This window comes from Rhea pennata, chromosome 5 (assembly GCF_028389875.1).
Source record: "Rhea pennata isolate bPtePen1 chromosome 5, bPtePen1.pri, whole genome shotgun sequence".
Classification (NCBI taxonomy): domain Eukaryota; kingdom Metazoa; phylum Chordata; class Aves; order Rheiformes; family Rheidae; genus Rhea; species Rhea pennata.
This window is the reverse complement of record NC_084667.1, coordinates 61827911-61853274: the sequence shown is the minus strand read 5'-3', so window position 1 is coordinate 61853274 and position 25364 is coordinate 61827911. Positions and strand designations below refer to the sequence as shown.

Here is a 25364-nt window from a genome sequence, read left to right as displayed (position 1 = left end):
TGAATTCAGGTCAGCATTTATTTTAAAGTCCTCAAGTGTTTAAACATGTAGAGATAGACGACTAAAACTACTGTTGTGCTTAACTCCACCAGGTCTCTTCAGTAGTTTCTACTATTCAAAACGAATTGGAACGATTCATCAGTTTTTATTAACTGTGAATCTTCCATGTCATTTATATCAGAACTAAAGCCAAGTGAGTGTTTCACTTTGACAAATAGAGTCAAACTTTTTGGCTCTTACCTTTAAAAACAGCCACTCGGTTTATTATGTTCGGAAGGTGAGGGGCTTGTGTGTCATCTTAGATGAATTTCAGTGTTACAGTTTAGATAGGAAACAGAAGTAAAAAGCTGGTCGGCAAAAATGCTGGTCATAGAAAAGAACATATCTGGACTCTCTCGCTGGCCAAACTCTGGCCAGCGAGGAAGCTAGTGTTTGGGGGGTATCAGCCTTGGTTGTGTCCATGGTGCTTCAGCAAAACCTGTTTCCATTGCCAAGAGTCTGATAGTGGGCTTTTTGAGCAATAGAAAATGAGAGGAAGGTGAAGTCTGGCTCGGGGTTGGTCATCAGTCTGGGGCTTCCTGTTGGTGTCTTGGGCAAGTGGTTAAGCCAGGCCATGGCAGAGGTTTGGTGATACCAAGCACCTTGGCCTGTGGTCTGAGCTTCTTGGAAGCTGTAACACCATGAGGGCGTAATGTTGTGTCTCAGCTAACATGGGGTAAATACTGTCAGCTGTTAATGGGCACAGAAGTATCACAGAGGTCAGTGTAAGGCGGACACAGAAGGAATCATGGACCAGGACTCCAGAGTACGACCACTGTGATGACACTCGGGGATTTCCATGTATTCATTTTGTCAGGAGACAAGAGAAATCTGCACTGGGGGTTTCTGGGTGCTGCTGCCATTTGCTGAAAAAGCCACATCATGTTTCTGCTGTTTCTAAAGTCTGTGTTTTTCACTTATGTTCTGTGAAATGAATGTGAGTGTTTAGACTGCTTGCATGGACTTCGTAATTCAGTGGGAAGATGTAGATGTGGTATTGAGTGGATCAGATTTACCATTGCTGGTAATTGTTAATACCTTTTTTATAAAACAGGTTCATGCTAGAAATATATATTTTTTCATGAAGAAAACGGAGATTTATGTTACTTTCTTACTCATCTATTAAGATTTTAAAATAAGCTATTAAAAGTTCAGAAGCCTTAGAGGTAATAAGGACCTTAGAGGTGGTTCAGCTGTCATTTTCCTGCAGAGGCCAGGCAGTACCCTATACTTCAGAACTAATACATTCTTGCTCTAAGAATGGCTGTGCAAGTTCACCTCAAATCAAAGGGTCCTAAATTGCTACCAAACTAATTTCCAAATTTATTCTATCAAGCATATCTTTAAAGTTGATTCAGTTGCTTTAAGGCAGTTTACTCTAAAAAGCATTTTCCATTAAAATAGGCACAGTGAAAAGTGATTATATCACAATGTAGCACGCATGTTACATCGCATTTGACAAAAAATACTTTACGCGTCTGTTTATTTGCTTTAGTATTTTGCTAACCAACAAAACAAAGTAACATAGACATTTGTAGTGCAGTGCTAAAAACCCATGTTAGGGATGCCAAGTGTTGATGTTCCCATGATATTTTGTAAATACTAAAAACTAAAGCAAACTGGGATGATGCTGTAGGACTGGTAAAGGCAATACAGTATATGGAGATTAAATAACTGAAAGGCAAATATGTACTACAAATGAGTCTGTACAGACTGTTGGCTCACTGGGCCGAGTACTTCTTAGGCATTTGCTTCATATTTTGGCCAAGTACACAATATAGGAAATCTAACTGAACACAAGACTTATATTTCTTAAAAAAATAACGGGGGGGGGGGGGGGAGGGAAGAGACTCGTTCTTTTTTAAAACTAGTTTCTTTTACCCGATGCTTCAGAACTGGCTTTTCAACCTTAGGAAGCAAAACAAATGCAGTGACAGAAACAAACAAAAGCAAAGTTACTTATTACGCTTAGTTACAACTCCGTTGCTCACTGATGCAATTTTGCAGTATTTTCCCAACGTGACATTATTCTGCGCCTGCTTTGCTCTGGGTGCTCTTGTTTCGCTTAATATTTGTTTGAACGGCAGAGCAGGTTGGCAAATTTGGTGCTACTGGTCTTTGAAATTGAGACTTCAGCCCAAAGAGCCGTCTGTCAGTGTGCAGTGGGGCAGCCTTCTCCTTCGGAGAGGGATGCACGCAGCACAGAGGCTAGAAAGGGTCTGTACGTACAAAGTCTCACGATATTTCTAGCACTTAAGTAGCTCAGGTCTTTTAGGAATATTAGTTTATTTTCGGTGGCTTTTTCCTTTACCTTGCAAGGAGTTAAAGTTCAGAATGAAAAAGAAAAATGAAGATTAGGCTGAAAGTATTTTCTTTTTTATTGATCTTCAAATATAGCTTAGTTTGTAGAAGGATTTAAACTACAGTGGGAATTTGCTTTCTTCTCTGTTCAGCACAATTGTTATTTCATGACATAGTTCTAGTGCAAGCTCTTTACTTCTGCCTTTGTACCTCAAAGATTTGCTTGAGATGGGTAAGGTTTGTTTCATGTTTTACTCATTTTTACTAGAGTTGCACTAAAATTTGCCATGTATCAAAAATAGTCTGAAAAACTTGACAGAATACAGTGACAGAATATGAACTAGAAGACGGGAGGGAAGAAATTATTTAAATAGGATAGTATCTAAGAACTATTTATTGTAGTATTTGCACGTTTCCTGGTCAGTTGAATACCTTTTACTGTTCCACAGTGCATAATTATTGTGGTAGGAAGGTAGCTTGCATGGCATATATGTTACACATCCTCCTTTCAAAAGGTCTGATTTTGTCTTTAGTTGTACATTTCCAAGGAAGCCCAATGCTGAAAGGTAGTTACGACTGTTAGCTTTTGAGTATTTTCGTGTGTGCAAAGTTAAGGATGTGCATGAACAATTTTAGGATGGGGCCTTGTAGTTGCATTAATTTTCTCTTTTCAGAGCAACTTCTGTAGCACTGTTCAGTAGAGAAAGGGGCTGTTGTTTAGCACTAGGAATCACTTGTTCTGCTTTTTACACCTACTTATCTCAGAAGCTGGATCTCTGATGATTGAAGAACTAGCGCTGGAGGCCACAAGCTCTTAAGAGGGAAGGGTAAAAGAAGAGATGGGATAAGTATTTTTAAACAGATTTTGTCTTGTGGATTTTGCTGTGTTTTGGCCAGGAATTAACAGTACTAATTGCCTATTACAGAAGGTTCAACCTTCTGAATTTTCGAGATTGAGGTCAACCCTCCACCCGTTTAGGTGAGGGCTTTGGGAGAGAGAGGACATTGGGAGCCATCTGGATGGTCTGCAAGCCAAGGGCAGGGAACGGCGTTCCCTGCAGAAATGAACTGTGCCTGTGCCCTCCTGTGTCTCAGCTGCTTGTGACCCCTTCACACCTGCCAGCTGACCTGATTTTGTAACTGCCTTTTAACCAATTTCAAAAACTCCGGCAATTTCAAAGGGTAGTAGTTAGCAAAGGTCTGAGGCTGACCTGGCTTGTTTTGACTGATGCAGACTGGGGAGCGGTGGCCCAAGCAGGCCCGTGGAGCTGCAGGGTGGTGTTAGGGTGATGGGCAGCTGGGAGACGGCTCGTTGCTGCAGCCTCACTCCCGGCTTTTCCCAGAGCTCCTCCGTTCGTGGCCCTGTGCACCTGACTGTGGGCAGCACTGAGGTGCGCTGGTTTAACGTAAAAGAGATTTTTAATTGATCCAGTTAAACCAGTGCAAGTGACTGCAAGGGAGACATCACTCCTGTAGTTTGAATGAGATTTCAGTTGATTAATTTGTGTCTATTAACACTGGTATCAAATAAACTATACTAAAGCAAACCTACAATTAAACAAAAATGTCTGCTTTACCGATAGCTTTCCACTATTCTAGTGAACCTAACTTAATTAAAGCAGCACAGCATAGACTTTACGCAGGACATTGGAGAAGATGGTGCTGTCAGCACCCTACATCAGAAATATTTTCCTCCTTCCTTGAGAGGATTTTAAAATAGCAATTAACTTTGTTTCCATTCCTAACACATTTTGAATTGTCTTTCAGTAAGGAAATGCGATTACATTTTTGCACTAACTTATTGTCTGTAAAAACATGCATTAACAATGAGATATGTTTTTTGTAACATGAAGGTCTTTTGGGACCCAGTTTATGATTCATTAGTACGTAATAGTATGAGTGAGGATATGTAGCAGTGTACCTTTAAACTTGTATTACATTTAATGGTAAATGGCCATTTTCCCAATGATTTTTAATATTTTTGTACTTTATTACCCAACATACTTATGCTTAAGTGGAGACTGCCATGCAAGCATCTTCCAAGGTTGGAACAAAAGGGTATAATTTACTTTCTGGAGCATTATTGTATCAGTACAAGTTGGATCCAAACCTGTGAGAGATCTGTTTAAATTTGTAGATTTACAGGAACCTTGACTTGGAAGGACATTCTTCTAACTGAGCATCCTAGATTTTTACAGATATTTTGATTTTGAAAAGGAGCATGCAATCAACTTAATTTTAACTTTAAAAAAGGCTGTATGGAATAATGTATTTATGTTTGCACTGTATGCTGGCATCTGGCAAATTCACGTACTGGACTCAGTCTGCTGTTGCTTGTGGCTAAAATGGAGCAAGTTTAGCTGTATCTATCAAGTTGCCTAGTCCTTTTGGTGTCAGCATGTCCTGGTGAGATCAGAACAGGTATCCCACACCATCTTTGTACCAGGTAAGGAAGCGAGATGGGTGTGTGCAGGACGTTATAGTGTAAATGGTAGCAAAGCTTGCATTGTCTTGTTACGCAAAGCTGGGAGGAGGACCTGACAGACCAGTCTTAACACCTTGATTAAGAAGCCTAGTTTACACAAGATGGAAAGTACTCAAGCGGTTACAAGAGAATCACATGCCAGCCTAACTTCAACCATCAGCAGAGCATAGCTATGGTTATTAGCTAAGTATTTCCATAATGTGTGTCTGTGTAAGATATAATTAGAGCCAAACCTGCCCCTAGCTAATTACAAGCTTGCTTAGAAGTATAGTTTATATAAAGCTTTTAAAAGTTTACTTGGGGAAGATATATGTCCACAGGCATAATAGGAACGACGCTTTATTTTCAAACTGAAATTTGTAGGCTTTGGTGTCTCTTTCTCTCTCTGTCTTCAATACTGTGCAGGCTTTTTTGCATCTTCAGCCATTTTTTTACCAGAAATAATGTCCAGGTTTCACCAACATCAAGACATTGATTCTTGAGTTTTCTTTCCAGTGTTCCATTCTTACTACCAAAAGAGTAATCCAGATATTAAGATAGCTTTAAGTTTTGTATTTGGAGAAGATTAATAAATAATAATTAGACCTTTCATCAAGAAAAGAAAAGGAGTTTAGAAGGTCATGAAACTTTTTGTTGAACGCAAGGGTTGCATGAATATTTTACCTATTGAGACTAGCTGTGTGCGTAGATAATGCTACAGCTGCATGTTTTCAGGTCAGTCCCTTAGGAATAAAGTAAAACTGGGAGCGTAACCTTATAACATCTCTGGCAGAGATGTTGGTAGTGCTGTGATGTAATTCCCTTCTCGCCTTGCTGCACCATAACGGGCTCGTTTCTGATGGTCATCTGGTGTGGTGCTGCAGACCACCTCGCTAGGGCTCCTTTAAACCCCTAGGCAGGGATATAGAGAAGTGTCAGTGAAGAGACATGTCTTGAATCTCGCACGCAGCTGTATCGTGGACTAGCATGGGTGTGCATGTAACGCAGTATTAGCTGCACCGAAGCGGTCATTGCTGTGTGTTACACTGAGCTCTGCATTAGCCAAATCTATTCTTCAGAGTGACTCTGGAGAGCTATATTGCAAAGGCAAGGCCAAATGGTACTGACATGGTCGCTGCAGTCCGTCCAGAATGTTTTCTCTGTATTTTCCTATATATTTGCTATCTTCTCTTCCCCACTTCCAAGTACTGCTCTCTCAGGAATGAAGGATGTCTGAAATGGAAGGTAACGTGAGCCTGCAGAGCTTATGCTCTTGGCTTTTGACATCTTTGCTACAAGGAGATGCTTATGTAGCCTCCAGCTTCTTAGGAGGAAAAGCAGAGTGGAGTGCATAACCCTCATCAGTGGATATGGAAGGGAAACTTGTAGAAGAACTCCTGATGAATTGCCTTTCCTTGTTTCTGTCTAGCCATATTTGAATTTGGTATTAGTTTGATTATTCAGGTCAGATCAGATTTAGGTCAGTTGTGATGGATTTTTTCCAAATCCAGTTCCCTTGATTCCTACTGTATATGCTTACCAGATGACATGATGTGAAACTGGAACAGACTTGAGCTGTGTGATGACCGAATAAAATCTCAGTGGGAACTACTTCCACGTTCCTAAGATCAGTTTCTCATGTAATAAATTCTGTATCCAAAATTGTATCAAATACTTTTCTGACAAGAGTTCTTTTTTTCCTTACAGACAAATCCCAGCAGGGCTATTTATAAGAAGTCTCTCTCTTGTGTTTGCTCTCACATGCCTGTTACTCAGACCAACCCTGAAGAACAAATATATGCAAAAATTTAACTCGACGCCTGTGCCACTGCTGTTCGATCCGCCTTGCTTTGTCTTGCTTGACATCCTCTGCTACATGTCTTTGATATTCTTCTGTCAGTAAGGGTTGTCATGGGAAATCACCGCTAAAGCGTTCTCCCTGAAGGAATACTCGGGGTTTATTTGGTGACACCTTTTCTTCGCAGACTGTTTCAGTGCTTTGTTCTGCCTGATCCTCACGTGGCCGTGAGGGACAAGGAGGAGTGATTCGAGTGAACGCCGTACCCATGCCAGGTGCTATGCTATAGACTAAAACATGCTAAATCTCATACAACAGGCAGTATCTGATGGGGTAAACACCTGGTGCACTGCTTGCTGGTGTCCTTAGATGTGGAAGGAGCAGGCTAGTCCCTTTTTTTCAAACTGTTTTTTTCCTTCAGTATTAAATTTAGAGTTGCATTGGTTCAGCTTTAGTTCTTAAAATGAAATAAAAAAGATTATTCGGGGTTTTTAAATAGACCAACTTTTTATGCACATCCTGGCATGTTAAAGGGAAGTCTTGGCTCCCGACTTCCCAGAGATGCGTATTGTTTCGTGTATCTTAACATGTCAGTCTCTCGAGCATCTAATCAGGGAGGTAAGACACGTGTCTTAAGTTTTAAAAAGTCCTGGTGTATCTAGGTCAGAAGAGTAGAGTGGGTTCTTCCAATGTGCCTTCTTAGTTGCTGCAAAGTAAAATTATCATTCTACTCTTAGGCTGCTTGATTAGATGTGTTCTATGCAAACCTCAAAATATGTGATGTTTTAAAGCTATATTTTCTATTTAAATAAGAGGTTTGCCTTAATTGGCTGTTATAAATTACAAGCAAGAAGGAATGATTTATTGCTTATAATTAGAAATGAGTTATGAAGAGAAATGTTGGTAATCATAAAATAAAGCTTAGAATACATTGATTTCCAGATGGGCTGGCAGTGAAATTGCTCTTTAATGTATAATAGACCAGACACAAGGGGGAAAAAAATCCCTATCATCCATCGTTATTCCTTGATGGATTACTTGTATGAATCTATAGTTACCTGAATTTTAAAATACCAGTTTTGGCTGCATAATCTGATGAGGGAAACTTCATTTGAACAGTGGTGTATGCTATCAGAGGTAGTGGAAGAGGTGAGTTAATATTTTTCCTGGGATGATTTTTGTCCTTGTAATGTCAACAGGGAAGATCTAGCGATAAATCTGGCATCACCTTTGGGTATAGCAATCTCTGTGGATTGTTCTCAGAGACGGTTACTAAGATGTTTTTCTTTTCATCTTTTGCCTCATTAGCTGTTTTTATGAGGTTGAGATTGATCAAAACACCTATGCAAAAGCAAGTATTTATAATCTTCCTTGCTTGAGTTTAGAGAAATATATTTGTACCAGAAATAAAGACAGCTGTGCTACTGCTGAGAACTTTTTGACAGTATAACGGCTCTGTTGGATGACAGTGTGTTCACTTGACTGTTTGGATTTAATTTCTTTTACTGCAGTTCCAAGCATGGTTTAAAAATCATTTGTGTTTACCTTATGTGTTCTGTCCAGCTAATGGTTTTGCTTTCTATCGTAATAGATGCATTCCGTACTGCTACCATTTGGATCACTACCAGACAGTTAGACGTATCTGGATTGTCACCATATGAGTTGTCTCACACCCACGTTTTAGAAGTGACACATCAATAGACTTGCTTAACTGAGACCATCCCAATTACTCATTTGCCTTCATCAAAATGCTTCATAGCGTCCTTATTTCAAGTATTTTTCTCAGCGAGGTGCAAATCTGCCTTGCTGCCATCATTTTACCTGGAAAAGTTTCCATAGTGAAAGGAATGGCATATTTTAAACTAATATTTTCCTGAACTGTGGAGAGTTGAGCTCATCAGTATCTTTATTGACAAACCCAGGAAGAAGGTGTGTCGACCAGAAATATTAGATCAGTCAGCCTTTCTTGTCCTGGAGCAATTGTAATTTCCCATGGTCTGCAGCAATTTCCTTTAGAATGAGATATGTGCAGAGATTGTTTGGATCTGCTGTTGTAGCATAATTTCATTTGGTCCCAATAAGGTGGCCTTAGATTTCATTCTTTTCTTTTTCTTTTTTTCTTTTTCTTTTTTTTTCTATTGAAAATCTTTTGTTTTAGTCAGTGAAAAGAACAGCATGTTGCCATTTTACAGCATATAATTGACGAATGAGTTCTACAGCTACACAGAAAAATATTACCCACTCTGAGCAGGGTTATTGAAGACAACAGCCATCAGTAACCTCTGCCCCTCTCAGAAGAACCTAGAGTAGGTGTTCAGTTCGCTGTATATTAGCAAAATTCTTGCTTTTAAGCTAGATGCAAGAGTCTATTGGTGAATGAGAGAGATGCTTACTTCTCTGCTGACAAATATTTCCCATAGTAAATGGTAGAGGTTCTTATTTTTTGCCTGTTTACCCCTGTAAGTTCTTGGTCTCTTGGTATTTAAGTCTGGATATTTGCTAGAAGTGGCCAATCTCGTTAGCACTGAAGATGTTCTCAGCGCTGCGTTGTCTGATGCTGTGCTGATGAAAGTCTGGCTCCTCTGATCCAGCATTAAAAAGGACTGATCTGGAATCAAAAGTGGGAACAATTGCTTGTTTCACTGTATTTTTTGTTGTCACTTTAACTTTGTGTTTTCTGCTTGAAGGCACTCTTTTTGTGGTTTTGCTCGCTTGAAAACAGGAGGAAAGCATCGGATACATTGGTATAGCCGGAGTGGTTGATGTAGGCATTTATGTTGGGAATTTGAACCAGAGCTCAGGCTCTGCTGATGGGAAGGCCATATTCAGTGCACCCTGGGCATCCTCCCTGGGTATGTGTTAATACGAAAGATGCTTCAGATCCTGCCAGCTGAGCCCGTAAGTCACACTTGTACGGTTGGCAGCACCCAGGTTAACCAGGAGCTCAGTATGGCAGGAGCTGGCATTATTGCGGAGTGGATGCACCCTTCAGCTGGTGTCTTTTGGTCATTACTGATGTCTCTGCAGTCCTGTCGCTAGCGAGAGTGGTTCAGAGGAACTCCCTGAGGCGTCCACACTCACTGTAGGGCTGTGCTGTGCTACTGGTGGTCAGCCTGGCCTCCAGAAAGCCGAAAATAACAACCTGCCTAACATTAAACGCATGCGGTTTCGAGATGTGAATGTCTTTCTTTAGAATACGATGCTTTTTGTGGCAACATCTGCCCTTTCTGCTGTGCCGCAGTGCACTCTTACATCCTAACCCCTTATTCAACACGTCAGGCGACCACTCACCTATGGCACGACGAGCCAGTGCCTTGGCCACACGCCTTGCGGTGAGGGGAACGGCTCTTGGGAGCAGCACCTGGGTCTTGACCTGGTGTGGTCGTAGAAGATGGTTGGGTGCACAGGCAGAAGTGCAGAGCCAGCAGTGCTCCAGTACTCCAGTCTTCATCCTAGTCTGTATTTTGCCTTCTGGAAAGAGCAGTGGTCCGAGTCCAAAGCGGTCACTATCCTCCCTTGTACTATACTAATAGCGAAACGATGGCTCGGTATCTCCTGATGCTGTCGTGTTTCTAACAGGAGCACTAAATCCTTGCAAAGAGGCAACTCCCAGCTTTCCGGTAAGGATAACATTGACGTACCTAATTAAAGGGCACGTTTAGCTGGGGTAAACATTTATATTAATTTCCTTCTCACACAGATGTCTGGTAAACTGACTTCCTGAGGCAAAACCATCTGGCCTCAGGTGGGAGGAGTAGTGCAACCAGGATGAAGAGGCTAGCCCAGTCTCTTGCTGAAGTGACTCTAAAGAGGGTTTTTTCTTTTTTTTTTTTTCTTTTTTTGTCACAGAAGTTGCGTATGCATGAAATGCCTGTGGTATGGTTATATAGGTTTTATGGGTGTTTGTCTTAGAGGACCTGCGTAAGTTTACTGCCGGCTTGTGGTTCCAGGCTCTGGAGCGTCTCCTCTTCCCATCGTATATTCTGTGTTTGTGTATAAAATTAGTATGTGTGGTAAGCAGCAATACAACGTTCCCTACTTGGATGGATTAAATTAAAATCCAGTAAGAAACAGAGCTTTGAGTGAGTTTTCAAATTACTTTCAGGATTTCACTGAGGAGATTATTGTGGTATCGTAAACCTTTTGGTGGGTGAACAGCCTGATATAAGTTACGTGTTTTTATTGCCTCGTAGTGCACCTTCTGTTTTGTGTACTGTGCCGTGTAATCTTTTGTTATTAAATAATAAGCAAAATAAAAACAGTTGTTTGTCACAGCCAGCTTATTTTTCAAAGAATTTGTTCACTTTGAAAGTTCAGTCTGTGATCTTCAGCCCTGTCAGAATCTATTATATTGAATCTCCTTTTAGATTGTTAAGCTGGAGGCCAAAGCTAGACGTTACCGTGCACATCCCAATTGCGAGCGCAGCAGGAGCAGAGCCGCTTCGGCAGCGAGCAGCCTCCGATGCTGTGTACCGTGCCGTGATTTTTTTTTTTTGTCAAGACCGTGTCAAGATTATCTGCTTCCACTGGGATGTGTTGGCTGATGTGAGCATTAGAGGAGTCGCATAATTTTTGAAGTAGTGTGAAACGTGGATATTATGCTTGGGGCTGTGTGAAACCTTTTTTTTCTTTTTTTTTTCCCTGTCTATAGATCACTTTGCCATTGAGAAAGTTGCATGTTTTGTTACTCCCTGCCACAAGGTACTGTATTAAGTTGCAAAGTTCATAATAAACGTGCTCCAATCTAGAAATCATTGAAAGCAGTGAACAGTTGCAACGTTTAGGAAGACCAGCAGGACGACATTACATTTTAAAGAGGGACTGTTGGAATATAACCACTTTGGTTTATATTGGGTTGTATCTTCATGCAGGAGGTGGCGTTTATTTATGGGGCTTGGCAACCCCAAATTCAAAGCAGACTTTGGACAGAACACAACTCGTCTGCTTGGCCAGGATTTTTTTCCCTTACGGTTTATGTGTGCACATGTGCACCTTTATAGTGTTTATTGATGGGGTTGCATGATACTTGTTAAGAATTAGATAACATACTTCAGATACCCATTTTTGAAGCTGCTTGTTTGCTCATTAATCCCCCAGCCTCAAAAAAGAGTCGTGCTTTTCCGTGAGGGTGTGCGGCACTTGTTTCTCGGCCTCTCTGGTGCAGTCGGACAGCAGAAGCTGTAGCTGTGGCAGCCAGTAATTTAATGTCCCATATGGCTGGTGTGACAGCAGCTGCTCCCCTTTAAGGAGGTCAGGGCATTGGGGTATTTAAGAAACAAAATAAAACCCAAGCCCCACTGTAAAAAACCTTCCCCAGTCATTTGGTGCAGTAATAGTAAGGTTTTTCATGGACACAGTGATGTGATCAGACAAAGGAGAGAAATCACCTTTAAAAAAAAAAAAAGTAAATAAAAGCATTGTTTTAGGGGGAGAATAAGTTCTGTTTTTACCTTTGTGATGGTTTTAAGCTTTTTCAGCTCTCATTGCTTGTGTTTGCTGTTAGCATGCATTAATTAGGTGCAGCGAACTGGGCTGTTTTGTCTACACTGTGAGTAACCCTTCCAGAAGCACCGGCGTGCGAAGGGTGCCAGCTCGGCGGGAGCAAAAGGAGAATCCGGCCCAGTGTCTTTGAATGCATGAGATGCTAGGCTGAGAGAGAAACAATATTTTCCAAATTGAATGGCAGCACTGTATTTCAAGTAATGAAGTGAAAATCTATGCTTTGTGAACCATTAATATAGAATAGAAATACAACTTTAATTTCAATATAGGTGTGAAAGTTGCTCAGTGCTGAAAAACGGTATAGAGTGGCTCTTGAAGTTAGCATTAAAGTTTACTAATAGGCTTTTCATAAGCATGATTCTTTTTATTTTCATTAGGGGACCGTTTTAATTAAAATGAAACTGGAATGTTTACTCTTTGCTTCCTATAGCCATGATTGTTTTCTTCACTGTGTGAGGACATGTATAATTTGCTCTAAAAGACCGTGTCAGCAGTTTCTGATTACCTTGCGAGTCTTACTCAACAGCTTGATTCTAATTGGGGGGAGGAAGGATTTCAGGGTGCTCTCAGGAGGTCTGATGTCTGCCAGCAGCATGAGGCAATAGGTACTATCTTTGGTACAATGCTAATTGCAATAATCACTACCACTGTTTTAAAATAAAAGCCTTTCATTTCTTACTGCTGTTGAATTTTCTGTCAAGTCAATGCAAGAAAACCTGTTTCATAATTAGCCTCTTTCAGCTTCGTAACCTTTTGACGTTGCTGCGTTCTTGAGTTTGTAAGCATCCAAACAAGGTGACTTGGCAAACAGTGATTGACAGTATAATGCAGGCAATCTCAAATTTTAGGAAAACTCTATAACTCAGGTTAGATAGGGAAAAGAGAAGACCAGAAGCCTAGGTGGAAATGTGTCTGCCTTCAAATACATTCTCTCTAAGCCCAAAAGTCCACTGGGAATTGTAAATAATGGATAATTCATGTGGGTCAAGAGTATCTCTTTCTTGAAATTTTTGATAATCATGAAATGTGACAAGTATTCTCAGTAGCAGAGTAATGTGTTCCAGATCATTCAGCAGTAGAGCTCCTGAAGCGTTCCTGTAACATCTTTTTGTTTAGATCCACTGTAAACAGTCACCTTGGACTAGTTTGACTGTTGAAGTGCCTTTGAGGGCTTACAAAGCATTCCAGAAATGATGATTTTCAGAACATCACTGGAGCTTAACCGGTATCTTGAATTTTAATACTGTCTTCTCTATCAGAGTTAATGATCTAAGGTCTCCCCGCCTCATTCTCTGCAGCTTGGTTTTCTATTGCTAATTATTTGAAATAAATAAATAAATAAATAAATAAATAGGAAAACAACTAGTATCTGTGTGCTGATGGGGGAGGAATGACTAATAGAAAAATGAGAGGAAAGAGACTGCTTATCGTGAAAGAAAGTGTATCTCTGGTGATGTAAATTGGTGTTCATTAACTTGTTTGCTTAGACTTAGTTAAAAGACATATTTGAGGAGCTGTCTGAGCAGAATTGCAGTAGAGAGCAAGTCATCCTTTTCATAACTTGATACACCTAGATCAGGAGGAGAGATCAGAAAGCAACACTGACTGGATGGATTAAGAACAGCCTTCCTAGCAGTAAGAGAAGACAGCAGGCTATAAAATGTTTTTCAGAAATGAATGATCCTCAATGCCTAATATAGAGTAATAGAGATCCATCTTTGCTCTCCAAAAATGCATGTCTTTGATGCAGAATTTTTAAAAATGTTCAATTTCTGTCATTTCTCTTTCAAGTTATCTTGGGTCCTCTTGTTTTCAGTAATGTTTTCTGTATCTTGAGATTAGTGTGTGGTGATTATGCTACCCCATGTATGTAATCTTACTTGTATCCTGCATACGTCATTAAAGTAAAGGGAAGTCATTGCAGAGCAACACTGGTGTCATTACAAAGTGAACGTGGCTCGTTCGCAGTGTCTGCTGTCTGCGTTGGCCGGAAAAGTCAGCTGCTGTGCCCAAAGCACGGCTGCCCCGTCTCGTGCCCGTGCTCCGGCCGTGTGGCTTTCTAGCGGGCAGCTTGCAGACGCCGGTCCCCTTGGGCTTGGAAACGCCGTGGCCGCTCGTGCCTGCCTGCAGCCCGTATACAGGCGGCGGAGAGAGGGATGAAGTGTCCCTCTGTCCCGCGAAGGGATCAAGTGTGGGGTGTCCTTGCTTCTGCTCTTCACTACTTACTTGAGTCTTTTCACCTTTGTAATGTGCGACAAAATCATCAGCTGCACAGGACCTTTGGGATGAGCTGAGGGTGCGATCTGAGTTGCAGTTTTGCTGCTGTACTTACTGACTTGCAGGTTTTCTTACTACCCCAAACTGGAGCAGATGCTTACAAGGCACGTGCATTTTAGTTATTGTGGAGTTTGTGGCCCTCCCCTGTTGATCTTACTGTGTATCTTTTAAAACAAAAACGAGCGCACAGCATGGTAACGCTACCAAAACACTTTCGTTGTTTGGAGTCCGAGCGAGTACTCAGTGTCAACTTTCTTGCACGTGGTCTAACGTTTTTGATCTTCACCATTTCTTCTTTCTTCTTTCCAGATTAAGACCCTTGATTTCTACACAGCTAGCTAAAAAGGCAGCTACTGAAAAGGTATGTAAAGTCTAGCAGCTCCCCCAGAGCAACAGTTAGAGTTTGGAAGTTCCCACAAGCCTTTCTCAGCCTGACCATCTATGTGGTGAATTCCTTGCAAAAAAAGAGAGAAACTTGTGTCAGTGAGCAGATGAGGAGCTGGTTACTGTGAACACTGCAAAGCTGAAGTAATGTGGTCTCTAATGAAGGTTTGACCTTGCATTAATCCCTCAGTAACCTTAGCACAGCCTCATGTTCCACGTGCATAACAAGAATCGCTGTTAAGGAAGAAAAAAGGGATCCCTCCTCCCTCCTGCAAGCATCTAGAACATATCAAACAAGTAGGTAGGAAAAATAGAAGAAAGAAGAGCTGGTGTCTGCTTCTCAGCAGCCAAACCGCCCCCCCCCCAACACACAGAGAAAGGGAATGATGCAAAATGCTGCTTCTGGGGAGCAAGTGGTGATCCAGGAAGGTGCTGTGCTCCTGGGGGCTGCTTCAGGAAAGTGGTGAGGAAGCACAATGTGATGGCTTGCTCTAAAGAGCATGACTTGCGCTTTTTGGATTTGGTTTGAAAATACAATAGCAGCACAGAAAAGGTCCACTGATGTAAGCCTTCCTTGCGTTGCTTCACGCACGTGTATTTTCTGCTGGAATGATCATGATTATTAGCACAGTCACAGTAATAACTACTTTTCCTCGCTATTATATTCACACTGAACAAAATAGACATATGCATTTTACATATGATAAAATGTCTGCTGTGTATCTCAAAGCTGTTGCTAATACACCAAAAGAATCTGCCATTCCTGTTTTTCACGTGACACTGACACCCTTTGGAAAGTGTGCTAGTTAACTTCGATTGGGAGTGTAACGTGCTTTCACAATCATCTCTGCCTACACAAAGATGTATGCCAAACTGAAGTCCAAGTTATCTGGAAGTGAATTCAGGAAGTTTTGTTTAAAGACATTGTTTGACAGCCTTATTTTAAAATGACTAAAACCCATTTATTTTCAGAAACAGTTTGATATCCTGCCTGGGGAAATACATTTTCACTTCTTATGCTGTGCTCATTAGAAAACCCTGCACATTTATAGAATGATAGCAGTCTGGAAGTGGACATGATAATTAGATGAAGGTCATATTTTAATTAGCATGGTGCAGTTTTAAAAAATAATGACTCAATCTTAGCTCCTTTGTATTCACCCACTTTTTCAGAGCAGATGGATACTTTAAACTTAAAAATTGATATACATGATGATGCTGGTTCTTCTCAAACTGGAGTCTATTTCTGCTTATACCTAAAACCTAGATGGACTCAACTGGATCACTCTAGAGGCAAAGCGATTGTAGGAAATACATAATAAACTGTAGGGGAGTTCCTCTAAATAATATGATTAATTTTAACATTAAAAAAAGACATGAAAACCTGTCTCTGAGTGATCTGAATACCTAAATACTTGATTTTTCTATTAAAATTAGTGGGTGTCTTTTGCCCTATTAATGAGCTATTGGAGCAAACCCTTAGGAGACTTTGAAAGTCTCAAGCAGTTTCTTTAGGTTGACTGGCATAATATCTGACAAGTTTGGGAACAGCTTTGATATTTGAATATTTAGACTATCAGCTTCCTGGTGTAAGGACTTTCTCTTACGGTATCTAGTGTCTAAAATTGCTGGGATTCTGGGAGTTACTGCATCATGAATAAATAAGATAGGAATTACAACACCAAATCAGAACTTACTGCCAACATAAATGAAAAAAAAAATGCAGCAGGCCTACAATTTCTGTAGTTAAAGTAGGATTTTAACTCTAAAGCAATAATGATTTTTCTTGTGTTAGGGAACAGAGAAGGTAGTTTTCCGTTGTCTCCTTTAGACCATTCATTTTTATGTCCCCCCCCCCACACACTGTCCTTCCCAAGTAAACAATCACAGTTTTTTGATCTCTGCTAATACGAGAGATGATGACTCAGTGCTGATAACTGATGACTAGTGACCGGTAATTTTACTAGCATTCTGAATTGTCAAAATTGCTTACATGACAAAGCAGTGTTAATGATTAATCTTCTCCAAGTTTCTGCTCATGGGATGTTCTTTTTGGGCTGCAGGCTGTAGTGCACAAAACTGAAATATTCCAAATACAAAACTGAGGTGAAAGTACCTTATTATACAACTAGTGAAGAAAGCAAAGCTCCTGTGATGTTTCTTCCCTGAATATGAAAGGGAGGTAGTTGCCTACATTGAGCACGCACTGGAAATAAGGGCTCCTGGGTGCCAACTCAGAGCCCTTTTGGTGCCCTGGGTCCTGCTGGGGCAGACATTGCTTCGGGAGCCATGGCCATCTCCTTCTGGTTGCCACATTCCCCTTAGCTCAGTCAGTGAACTGAACACAGGATTGCCCTGCACTTTCGAGTACATCTCTGTCTCCTTGCTGTATTTCCCCTTTTCTCCTTCCCTGCCATGCCAGTCTCTCTTCCTCCCTCTCTCGCACCTTTGCAGTTGCTCCCTCATTTCCTCCTCTCACAGTGGCCTGGTGCTTGGACTACCTTCCAGGAAGTCTTTCCAGCTGAGACTTTTCTGCCTGGGAGACCCTGTCCAGCTATCTCCCTCCCTCCATACCTGCTCGCTCCTCTCCTGAGGAGAGCTTGCACTGCTGCTCTATGTTTGAAGGCAACTCCTGAGCTCTTGACTCTTCTGTAAGGTCAAGCTTACAAGCTTAAGCGCTCAGGCCCTAAGGTAGCAAACATTCAAGGACGTGCCCGGTCTTGGGGCATATGGGTAGATGGATGTATGAAATGTGTCTCGGCAGTGGTCAATTCCCAAGCTAGTGCTTCGAAATGGTTATTCTGATGAATTACCTAGATAATGCTGTAGGTGATGATGTGTATTATCAACCTCGTGTTCTACCATAATATTAAGTATTGTTTAATGAGTGCTGTTCCACAGCTCATTCTGCCTCAGATAAATCCAACCGTAGTCAAAACTGATACATACTGTTTTTTTCTGATGTGAAGAGCACCTTTTTGCTATCACTAAGGTGTTGATATCTTTCTTATTATGTAGTAGGCTTTGTAGGAGTCAAACACAATGAGGAAAAGTTGTAGGATTTTGCACAGAGCTCTGATGAGGAACATTCACTCCCAGTTTAGCCTTACCTTGTGCTTGCAGGAAGATCCTGTTGTACTGGCACTGTCTCTGAATATTTCAGTTACCTGGCTCTGAAATACATGACAACTGTGGATATTTATCCCTGACTTTCATTCAGGCAACATTTCACTGAGCATTCAAAAGTTTCCTGGAATAGCTAAGCCTCTAGGATCAGATGTGGGCTTCCAGCTGTCCTGTCCTTGCCATTTGGAAGCTACTAATATTTTTCTAAAAATTTTGCATATAGGGAAGGGCTACTCTACTATCCTCTCTCTTTTTTTGAAGGTGACCTTTCCGAATGCACAGGCGGAAGCCTCTGACTTAGCAAAACCAGCAGCTGTGCTGGTGGAGAGTGGCCCAGTAGCTTATAACCCTGATGAGGAGGTGGAAGAGGAAGAAGTAGAAGATGATGATGATCACTGCATGAGCGCATTGCAATTAATGGGAGGAAATGGTAAGCTGGGTTGTTGTCTAAATTGCTGCCTGTTATTTCTTTACTGGTGCTGTGGACTTTGTTGTTGCAGGGCTTGGGAAAGACACGATTCCCCTGCTTGTCCCTACCTGTGAGCAGTTCATCCCCTCCTGGGTTCCTGCTGCTTTTGCAGCATTGCTCGCTCCTGTGGGAGAACTGAGGTCGCCTTTTGCCCACAGCATGGACCTTCTTGCTATGGGCAAAAGGCAACCTCAGTTATCCCACAGGATGGACCTTCTTAGCAACTCCCCCTAAGAACACTTTGCAATTCTAGCTTTAGGCTAACAGGACTTTTCAAGAATAAATTGATATTATGCCTTACTCAGAATTATGCTCATTAGTGCAGATCTACTGAAGGGAATTAGTGGCAGAGTAACCATTCCATTAGCAGCTCTTGGGGCTCCTTGCATCGTGATTCAGCCCTCCCTGCTCCTACCTGGCTCCCCAGCTTCGGCTTCAGCTCTGTCCATGTCGTACATGAGCCCTATGGACCTGGCTGTGCAGCTCAGAACAAGACGGATGATCACGCTCCATTTTTTTGGGGTGAATGTTAGGAGGAATGAGTTCTTCACCAAAGACAGGGATCAAACTGATAGCGTGTGGCGTGCTGAATGGTACACAGTTGTCTGGTAATTTATTTGGGTTACCCACCAAAGCCACGCATTTAATTAGGTTTCTGTGCTGGCAGGGAAAGGCAGTATCCTCTCTGCTGTGTTTTTTTTTTTTCCCTAGATGGACATATCTATGTTTATTGTTTATTAAAAAACTTCCCCTTAGAAGTTAAGCTTTGAAAATATACAGAAATATTTTTAAAATGAGGGCTGCCAATTCTGGATTGTGGAAAAGCAAAATGGCAGTGAGTTTCCTACTGGAATGTTATTTACTGCAGAAGTCTTTCCAATACCATTAACTTAGCTTTTGTGGACAATATGTATACATTTCATAAAAATGTGTCTTGCTTTTGAATTGACGTCTCCACTGGAAAATAGTTGCTGAAACACAGGAAAAACACTTCTTTGCCTGCATATATATTATTAGAATAATGTTCCCAAGATGGTGCACCCGCGTGGAGGAGGGTGGGCCTGTGTTTATTAATAAACTCCCTGCAAAAATAGAATAAAGGTCACTGAGTTTTTTTTGTAAATGTTACTATTTTTAAACCATTCTGAGAACATTCCACTACTGCCTGTCTAGTCTAGACAGCAGCTGAAAAAATCAGAGTTTAAAAAAATAGAAGGGAAGGGAGCATTTGCAGAATTCAAATGCAGGTGTGCAAAGCTGCTCAGCAAAACAACTAACTGTTTTCTGACTGCTTTGTTCATGGATCTTAGACCTGTCTGCAATACCTGCAGGAATTACAGACGATGAGCTTCACCCATTCTGTGCAAATTACTTTAGATTACACTTGATTCTGCTGCAAAGCATTTGTGTGAGTCTTTGGATTAAATGTTGCTCTACACTGAATTCAGAATATAAAGATTAACTTTACTGAGTGGTCATCTGTAATCGTTATCCTTAGGTTCCACTTCGCAACAGAAAAGATCTGTGTCACCTTCATTCAGGAACTACATCAAAAAGAAACCAATGCATTAGAAAGACATAAACGTGTCTTCCCTCTGACACACACAGAACAATCTTTTCAGTCAACATCATTTTAGAGAAAAAAAATAAAACACTCTGGGAAATGACTGGGCAAAATTTTAAGTTGTTCCTCTAAACGTAGGTATGGGAGATCTAAATCAGTTGTGTTGGTCACGATTCACTGCAAGACTTCTCAGGAAGTCACTGATGGGAACGCTGCCTCCAAACTTTTGCAGTTTCAGCTTATAAATCCATGAGTAATATAAACAAGCTAGCTTTTTTCTTGATATTCATGTCTAGCAAGAATCAGGCCTACTTGTAAATGTATGCTGCTCCTTATCAGCCACCATGTTCCAAATTATTTTTGACAATAAGGCTTGTTCACCTTAACCTCTAAATTAAACTAAGTATTTCACATATCCACGTGCCAAATATCGTTGAGTGAGGGTCGACTGAGAAGAGGATATTTAAACATACATGCTTACAAGTAATTTTATTTCATTAAGGAAAGCACATATGAGAACTTTGTCTTTAGCTGTAAGAAAATACAAGTTTTCTTATTGCTTGCTAAAATCTAAACTTACCATCTAGGTACTTAAACAACAAGAAAGTAATCGTATTTTCATTGTGTCTTTAATCTACCTTGGAATATTTGCATTTTTATATGCGTTTGTGTCTTTCAGATTATGGCTGTGATCTAGAGGATGATGATGGCTACTAGTCCCATTTACTTCCAAAGGACATGGGCTGTCTTTTTTCCCAGCAGATCTTCAATGTGTATGAATGGTGAAAGAAGCTGTCTTCTGTCAGCAGATGTAGTTGAACAATTCTTACTTTTGTAAAGCAAATTTTAGTCTGTCATTGACTCTGGTTAGTTTACATTGACCCATAACCCAGCAATAAAGTTTGGGTTTGTACTTGAATTTTTTTTTTTAGTTCAGTGGATCACGTTTGGAGGATGGAACTAATGGGAGGAACATTTCCAGAGAACAAAAAAAAAATAGACTATGTATAAAGCATATGTGGCTGGAAGCAACACATCCCTTATTTATCTGGCTCTGCTCTAAGTGTGCTGTTGAAAGTGAGTGTGTAGATGGACAGGTGAAAAAGAGAAGCTCGCTTGTTGATTATTTGTACACTTGTATAATTTTCTTACAATGCTACAATTGAAAAGAAAATATTTCCAATTCTTACTGTAGACATGACCTTGTTACTGTATACAAGCTTCCTAACCCAAGCCTATAAAAATTAATCACAAATTATATATTTGTAGGGGAGTATCTGTTCCTCTGAAATGAAGTAAATACTTCCTTATGCTAATCAATTCACAGATTTCTTAAAAGATATTACAACAGAAGGCAATGTTGCCACTGGAGTTGTCTTCCACCGTGAGTCAGATGCTATTCCTGTGGGAGGAGGGAGAAAGTCTGGGAGAGGTAATAGGAAAGTCATGTGGCTTTCCTGGGTGTACCCAGGGACAGCTAAGTATTGTAGGGGCTGCTGTTGCTGCAGGAGAGTGACTCTTGACTATCCCTATTGACCTGTTCTTGCTCAGCTTACTTAAGAGTGAAGGGCTGCTCCCAAGAGCTGCCTTTCTCTAAAACCAGTTGAAAGAAAGAAAATGAGCTTTTTAATAAATAAGCTAGCATCTGCTTTGGCTGAATTTAATTTAATGTAATTTATTTAACTTTCTGTGGGTAAATTAAAGGTCACCATACAGCAGCCTGACTTTCATGGCTTAAATCCCCCTTTGAATAAATGCTGTTACTTGAATAATGCTAGAACACTAGTCTTGTGAGCCCCTGAATGTCAGCAGGCTGGCCCTTCTCGCCCAGAAGCCAGCCTTTGCAGGGCTGGAGGACTGGGGATCACAGATGGAGCTGCTATCGCCAGATCCCGCTCTGTTGACTCTGGCCTGCCTTTCCCTGCCACTGCTAGGGCTCAAGGCTCTCCATTTAGTGACAAGTGCAGTACGCACTGCATCGAGGTCTTGATGGCTGCAACTGCAGGAGCTAGGGTGTTTTCATCTCCCTCCCTTGACTAGCAAAATCAAGAAAGCTGTACTATGTTGCAGGCTTAGTTTACACTAGAAAAAAAAAAAAAAAAGATGTTTACCTTACTCACGTGGCTTCTGTTAAGCTCTCTTTTCTGGCCAGCTTATCCTTCCTCCTCTCTTTGAGGAGCACTCATCAAAAAGGCGCTGTTCATTGCCCTTCGATCCTGTGGAGGGTGGATATTGGCAGTTCCTTCAGGCAGGAGTAGAAGGTGATTTCGGAAAATGTCTTGACTCCTGCCAGCCGGAGCGACAGAGGTAGGAACGGAGGGTGCTCGTAGCTGTAGCAGTTGCCAAAGAGGGGAAGGGGCATGCGACCTTCCATACCTCTTCTGACCCCCTTGGTAGCATTCATAAGAGAGGACATGTAAGTAGAGCAAGAGTGGGATCTTTCTTTAGGAACAGATTTGATATTATTTGGCTGGTAAATGTAGTCTTGTGGGTAGGTTGTATTTGCTAGGTATTTCTGAGACCTGAATAGGAATATTTCTGCAATGGGTTTAACAACTGGAACTTGGTAACAAGAATGGTGTGGTGAGGCTGATGGGAAGTAATGCTCTCCTGAACCAGATTTCAGTTATTTAATTGTAGATATTCAGTGAGAAAGAGGCAATTCTGTATAATTCTTGGGGGTGGGGGGAGCTGGCATTTTCACCAAAAAGCTATATTTTTTTCCCGATACTTTATAAATGCAGCATGGAAAATTACATTGAGGAGATAAACCCTTCTACCTCTCTTTTGTCTACACCGTGAATTCAAAATCATGCTATAAGCAGACAGTTAGAAAAAATGGCGTTGTATTATCAAAATTCATGGTCTGCAAGTCTTTGAGACAACTGAGTATCTGCATTTGGTTTGAAGCAATCTGCCAACGGCGCTATTACAAATACCCGTGCTCTCAGGATATTCTCAAAGCTGGGGTTTTATTCCAAGGTACACATTATGCTCTATGCAGGAAATAAACATGCATAAATAAACATGCTTATGACTCATGTAGGTCGAGTGCTTTTCTCAAATGCATAATGTTGGCTCTTAAGGAAACCACTAAGATGAGTTCTTTATTGCTAAGGGTCTGTCCTGCAGTTTTCTGTGTAGATTTTCGCTGATTTGTTCCCCCAACAGAATACTAAACCTGCTGCCTATGTAGTGACATTCTGTGCGAGAGCTGGAAGTCCCCTCAAATACTTACTGCTAGTAAATTTAAATTTCAGTAGCATATGGGGTTTCTGGGAACACTGTTTCCTGCACTGGAAGTAGAGGATGCTTCTCTGTTGAGGACAGGGGAAGAACTTGCAGGTTTTGAAGGCTCTCATGTGATTTGATTAGAGAAGACTATCACATAGTCTGCTAGAAAAGCACTTGAAGAGCACAAAAAGATCCGCAATTGCAGAGCATCTCAGTATTGCTAGTGAATTTAACGGCGTGGGTTTCTGTACAGGGGCCCTGAAGGTACAGGCCGTGGTGTCAGCTAAGGAGATTTTACTCTGAGCGTTGTAAGGATTCTCAAACTGTAGTGGTTATGTACATTTTTAATTTATTGGTGACTTACTGGGATTTTTATAATGTTCATTCCTTCTTGATTTAACTAAGCTCAGGAAATGTAAACAGATTAGAACATGCTAGTTTCTGTTTTTATAGCTAGTCATTAAAATGTAAAAAGATTAACACTGCATTAACTCTGTTTACTACTATTGATGTATCTGGACAATTTTGTTTTTTGTAAGTGAGCCTAAATTCACTTGGAGTAATTTGGACCCTGCTTTTTTCAGGATTCTGATTATAATGAAGAGAGGCTTATAAGGCTTCAACATTTGTTGTTCTTAGATCTTCTCACCAGAACCCACAAAAGCTGTATATCATAGGTTTTCCTGCATAAAGTACATCTCTTGCTGGAAGTCACTTTGATAGGCAAAACCCTCCAGCTGTTGCATCCAGCTTGTCTGCCATTGCAGCCTTTTAACACTCTTCTGTTGTGGAAATAAAATATGAAGGAAATAATGACAATAATGGGATTCTTCACTGTGTTGAGTGCATTTTTGGTGTCTTAATCATTTATGACATTTCTTTAAAATCACTGTGTTCAGTACAGCAGCTCTTAAATGGTGCCAGACAGCCCTGATTTGAGGGTTAAACATGTTTGTCTAAAAAGTTCTTGCCATCCTGATGGCTTGTTTGTATTCTCTTTGGATTGCATTGAAACAGATGTATACAGTTAGCGTAGAATTTGCCGAATAAACGTTCTGTTTCTTATTTTTGTGTTGAATCCATGCATTTTGTTCAGTTAATGCCAAGGAAATTAAACCTGTTTGATGAAAGCATATGTATCTTCCTTACACAACCACAATATGAGCCATGTTAAGCTTTTTTACTGTAATATATTTGCTGTAAATAAAAAGTAAAACCCTTGCATGTCCCATATTTTATGCTGCTCTCGTGATAATTTCTGATTCTTTTACCTCCATTCTTCTGAATGCTTGTTTTTGATTGCTGCATGATTGGTTGATGGTGGACAAAATATGTAATCTGGAGCTTTCTTTCATGTCTAAAAGGGAAGACATGTCTAATCAGGCAAGTGTGTTTTACAAAATATTGTTCTACTAAAAAATGTAGCTACTTTCTGTAAACTGCTGTGGGGTTTTTCCACCAAGCTGTGTAATTAACTGAATGTGGGTACACTATGCAGTATGTGTGCTTGGTGGAGTTGTTCCAGTGCTGCTTTCTGAACGCTTGTACCTTGACAAAGAAGGCATGCACTGAATTTAAAATCATGTTATTTTACCAACATCTGGATACCATAGTTTGGAGGCCAAAATCCGCATCTACCCTTTGCATGCTGGGGTGTTGGCTCATTCTGTTTTTTTTTTTTTTTTTTTTTTTCCTGGCAGTGGCGCTACTGCTGGATTCTCAGGAATGTCTACTGCAAAGTTTTAGCTTATAGTAGAAAATTAACAGTAGTTTTGATAAAGGGTTAACCATATCTCATTCCAAGAATTCACAATGTGTCTAATCTGGTGAAGCTTTATTTTAGCGTCGTTTGTCATCAGTAGATCATAGTGTGCTTATTCTTAGGTTCACGTATTTTACAACGGAAGAGGCAATTATAATTGTCTGCGCCAGTCACGTGTGTAGGAAGAGTTACGCCATATTATTCCTTTGCCAACCCTGAAACCTGGCTGTGATGTTGATGAGTGGTGTTCAGCAAGCAAGATGAAGTGCTCAAGAAGTCAGGCTGGGTTAAAATGCATGACTTACTTAGAGCATAATAAATTTATTTGGTGAGTTTCCTTATCTTAATTGTTTTATTCTTTAGGGAGTTTTGCATTTTCTTGGAAATGAGGGAGGCATATACATTTCATAAAAATGCACGCTGAAATTCCTGTCTTGCCATGTG

The 25364-nt window shown here is 40.7% G+C and overlaps 1 protein-coding gene across 5 annotated transcripts in view; it reads left to right on the top strand.

Annotated features, from left to right (window-relative positions):
* BRF1 (BRF1 RNA polymerase III transcription initiation factor subunit) overlaps positions 1–24389 on the top strand; it is a 170811-nt gene extending 146422 nt beyond the window's left edge. For 4 of the 5 annotated variants that reach the window (XM_062577185.1, XM_062577184.1, XM_062577188.1 and 1 more), the window contains 3 exons: positions 14691–14742; positions 18153–18321; positions 20604–24389. In XM_062577185.1, the coding sequence (XP_062433169.1) occupies positions 14691–14742; positions 18153–18321; positions 20604–20641 (259 nt within the window). In that variant the 3' untranslated portion in view covers positions 20642–24389. Of the gene's footprint in view, positions 1–11253; positions 11304–14690; positions 14743–18152; positions 18322–20603 lie in introns of those variants that run through there. The other variant, XM_062577186.1, reaches the window with a different exon arrangement.
* Positions 24390–25364: the final 975 nt, after the last annotated feature.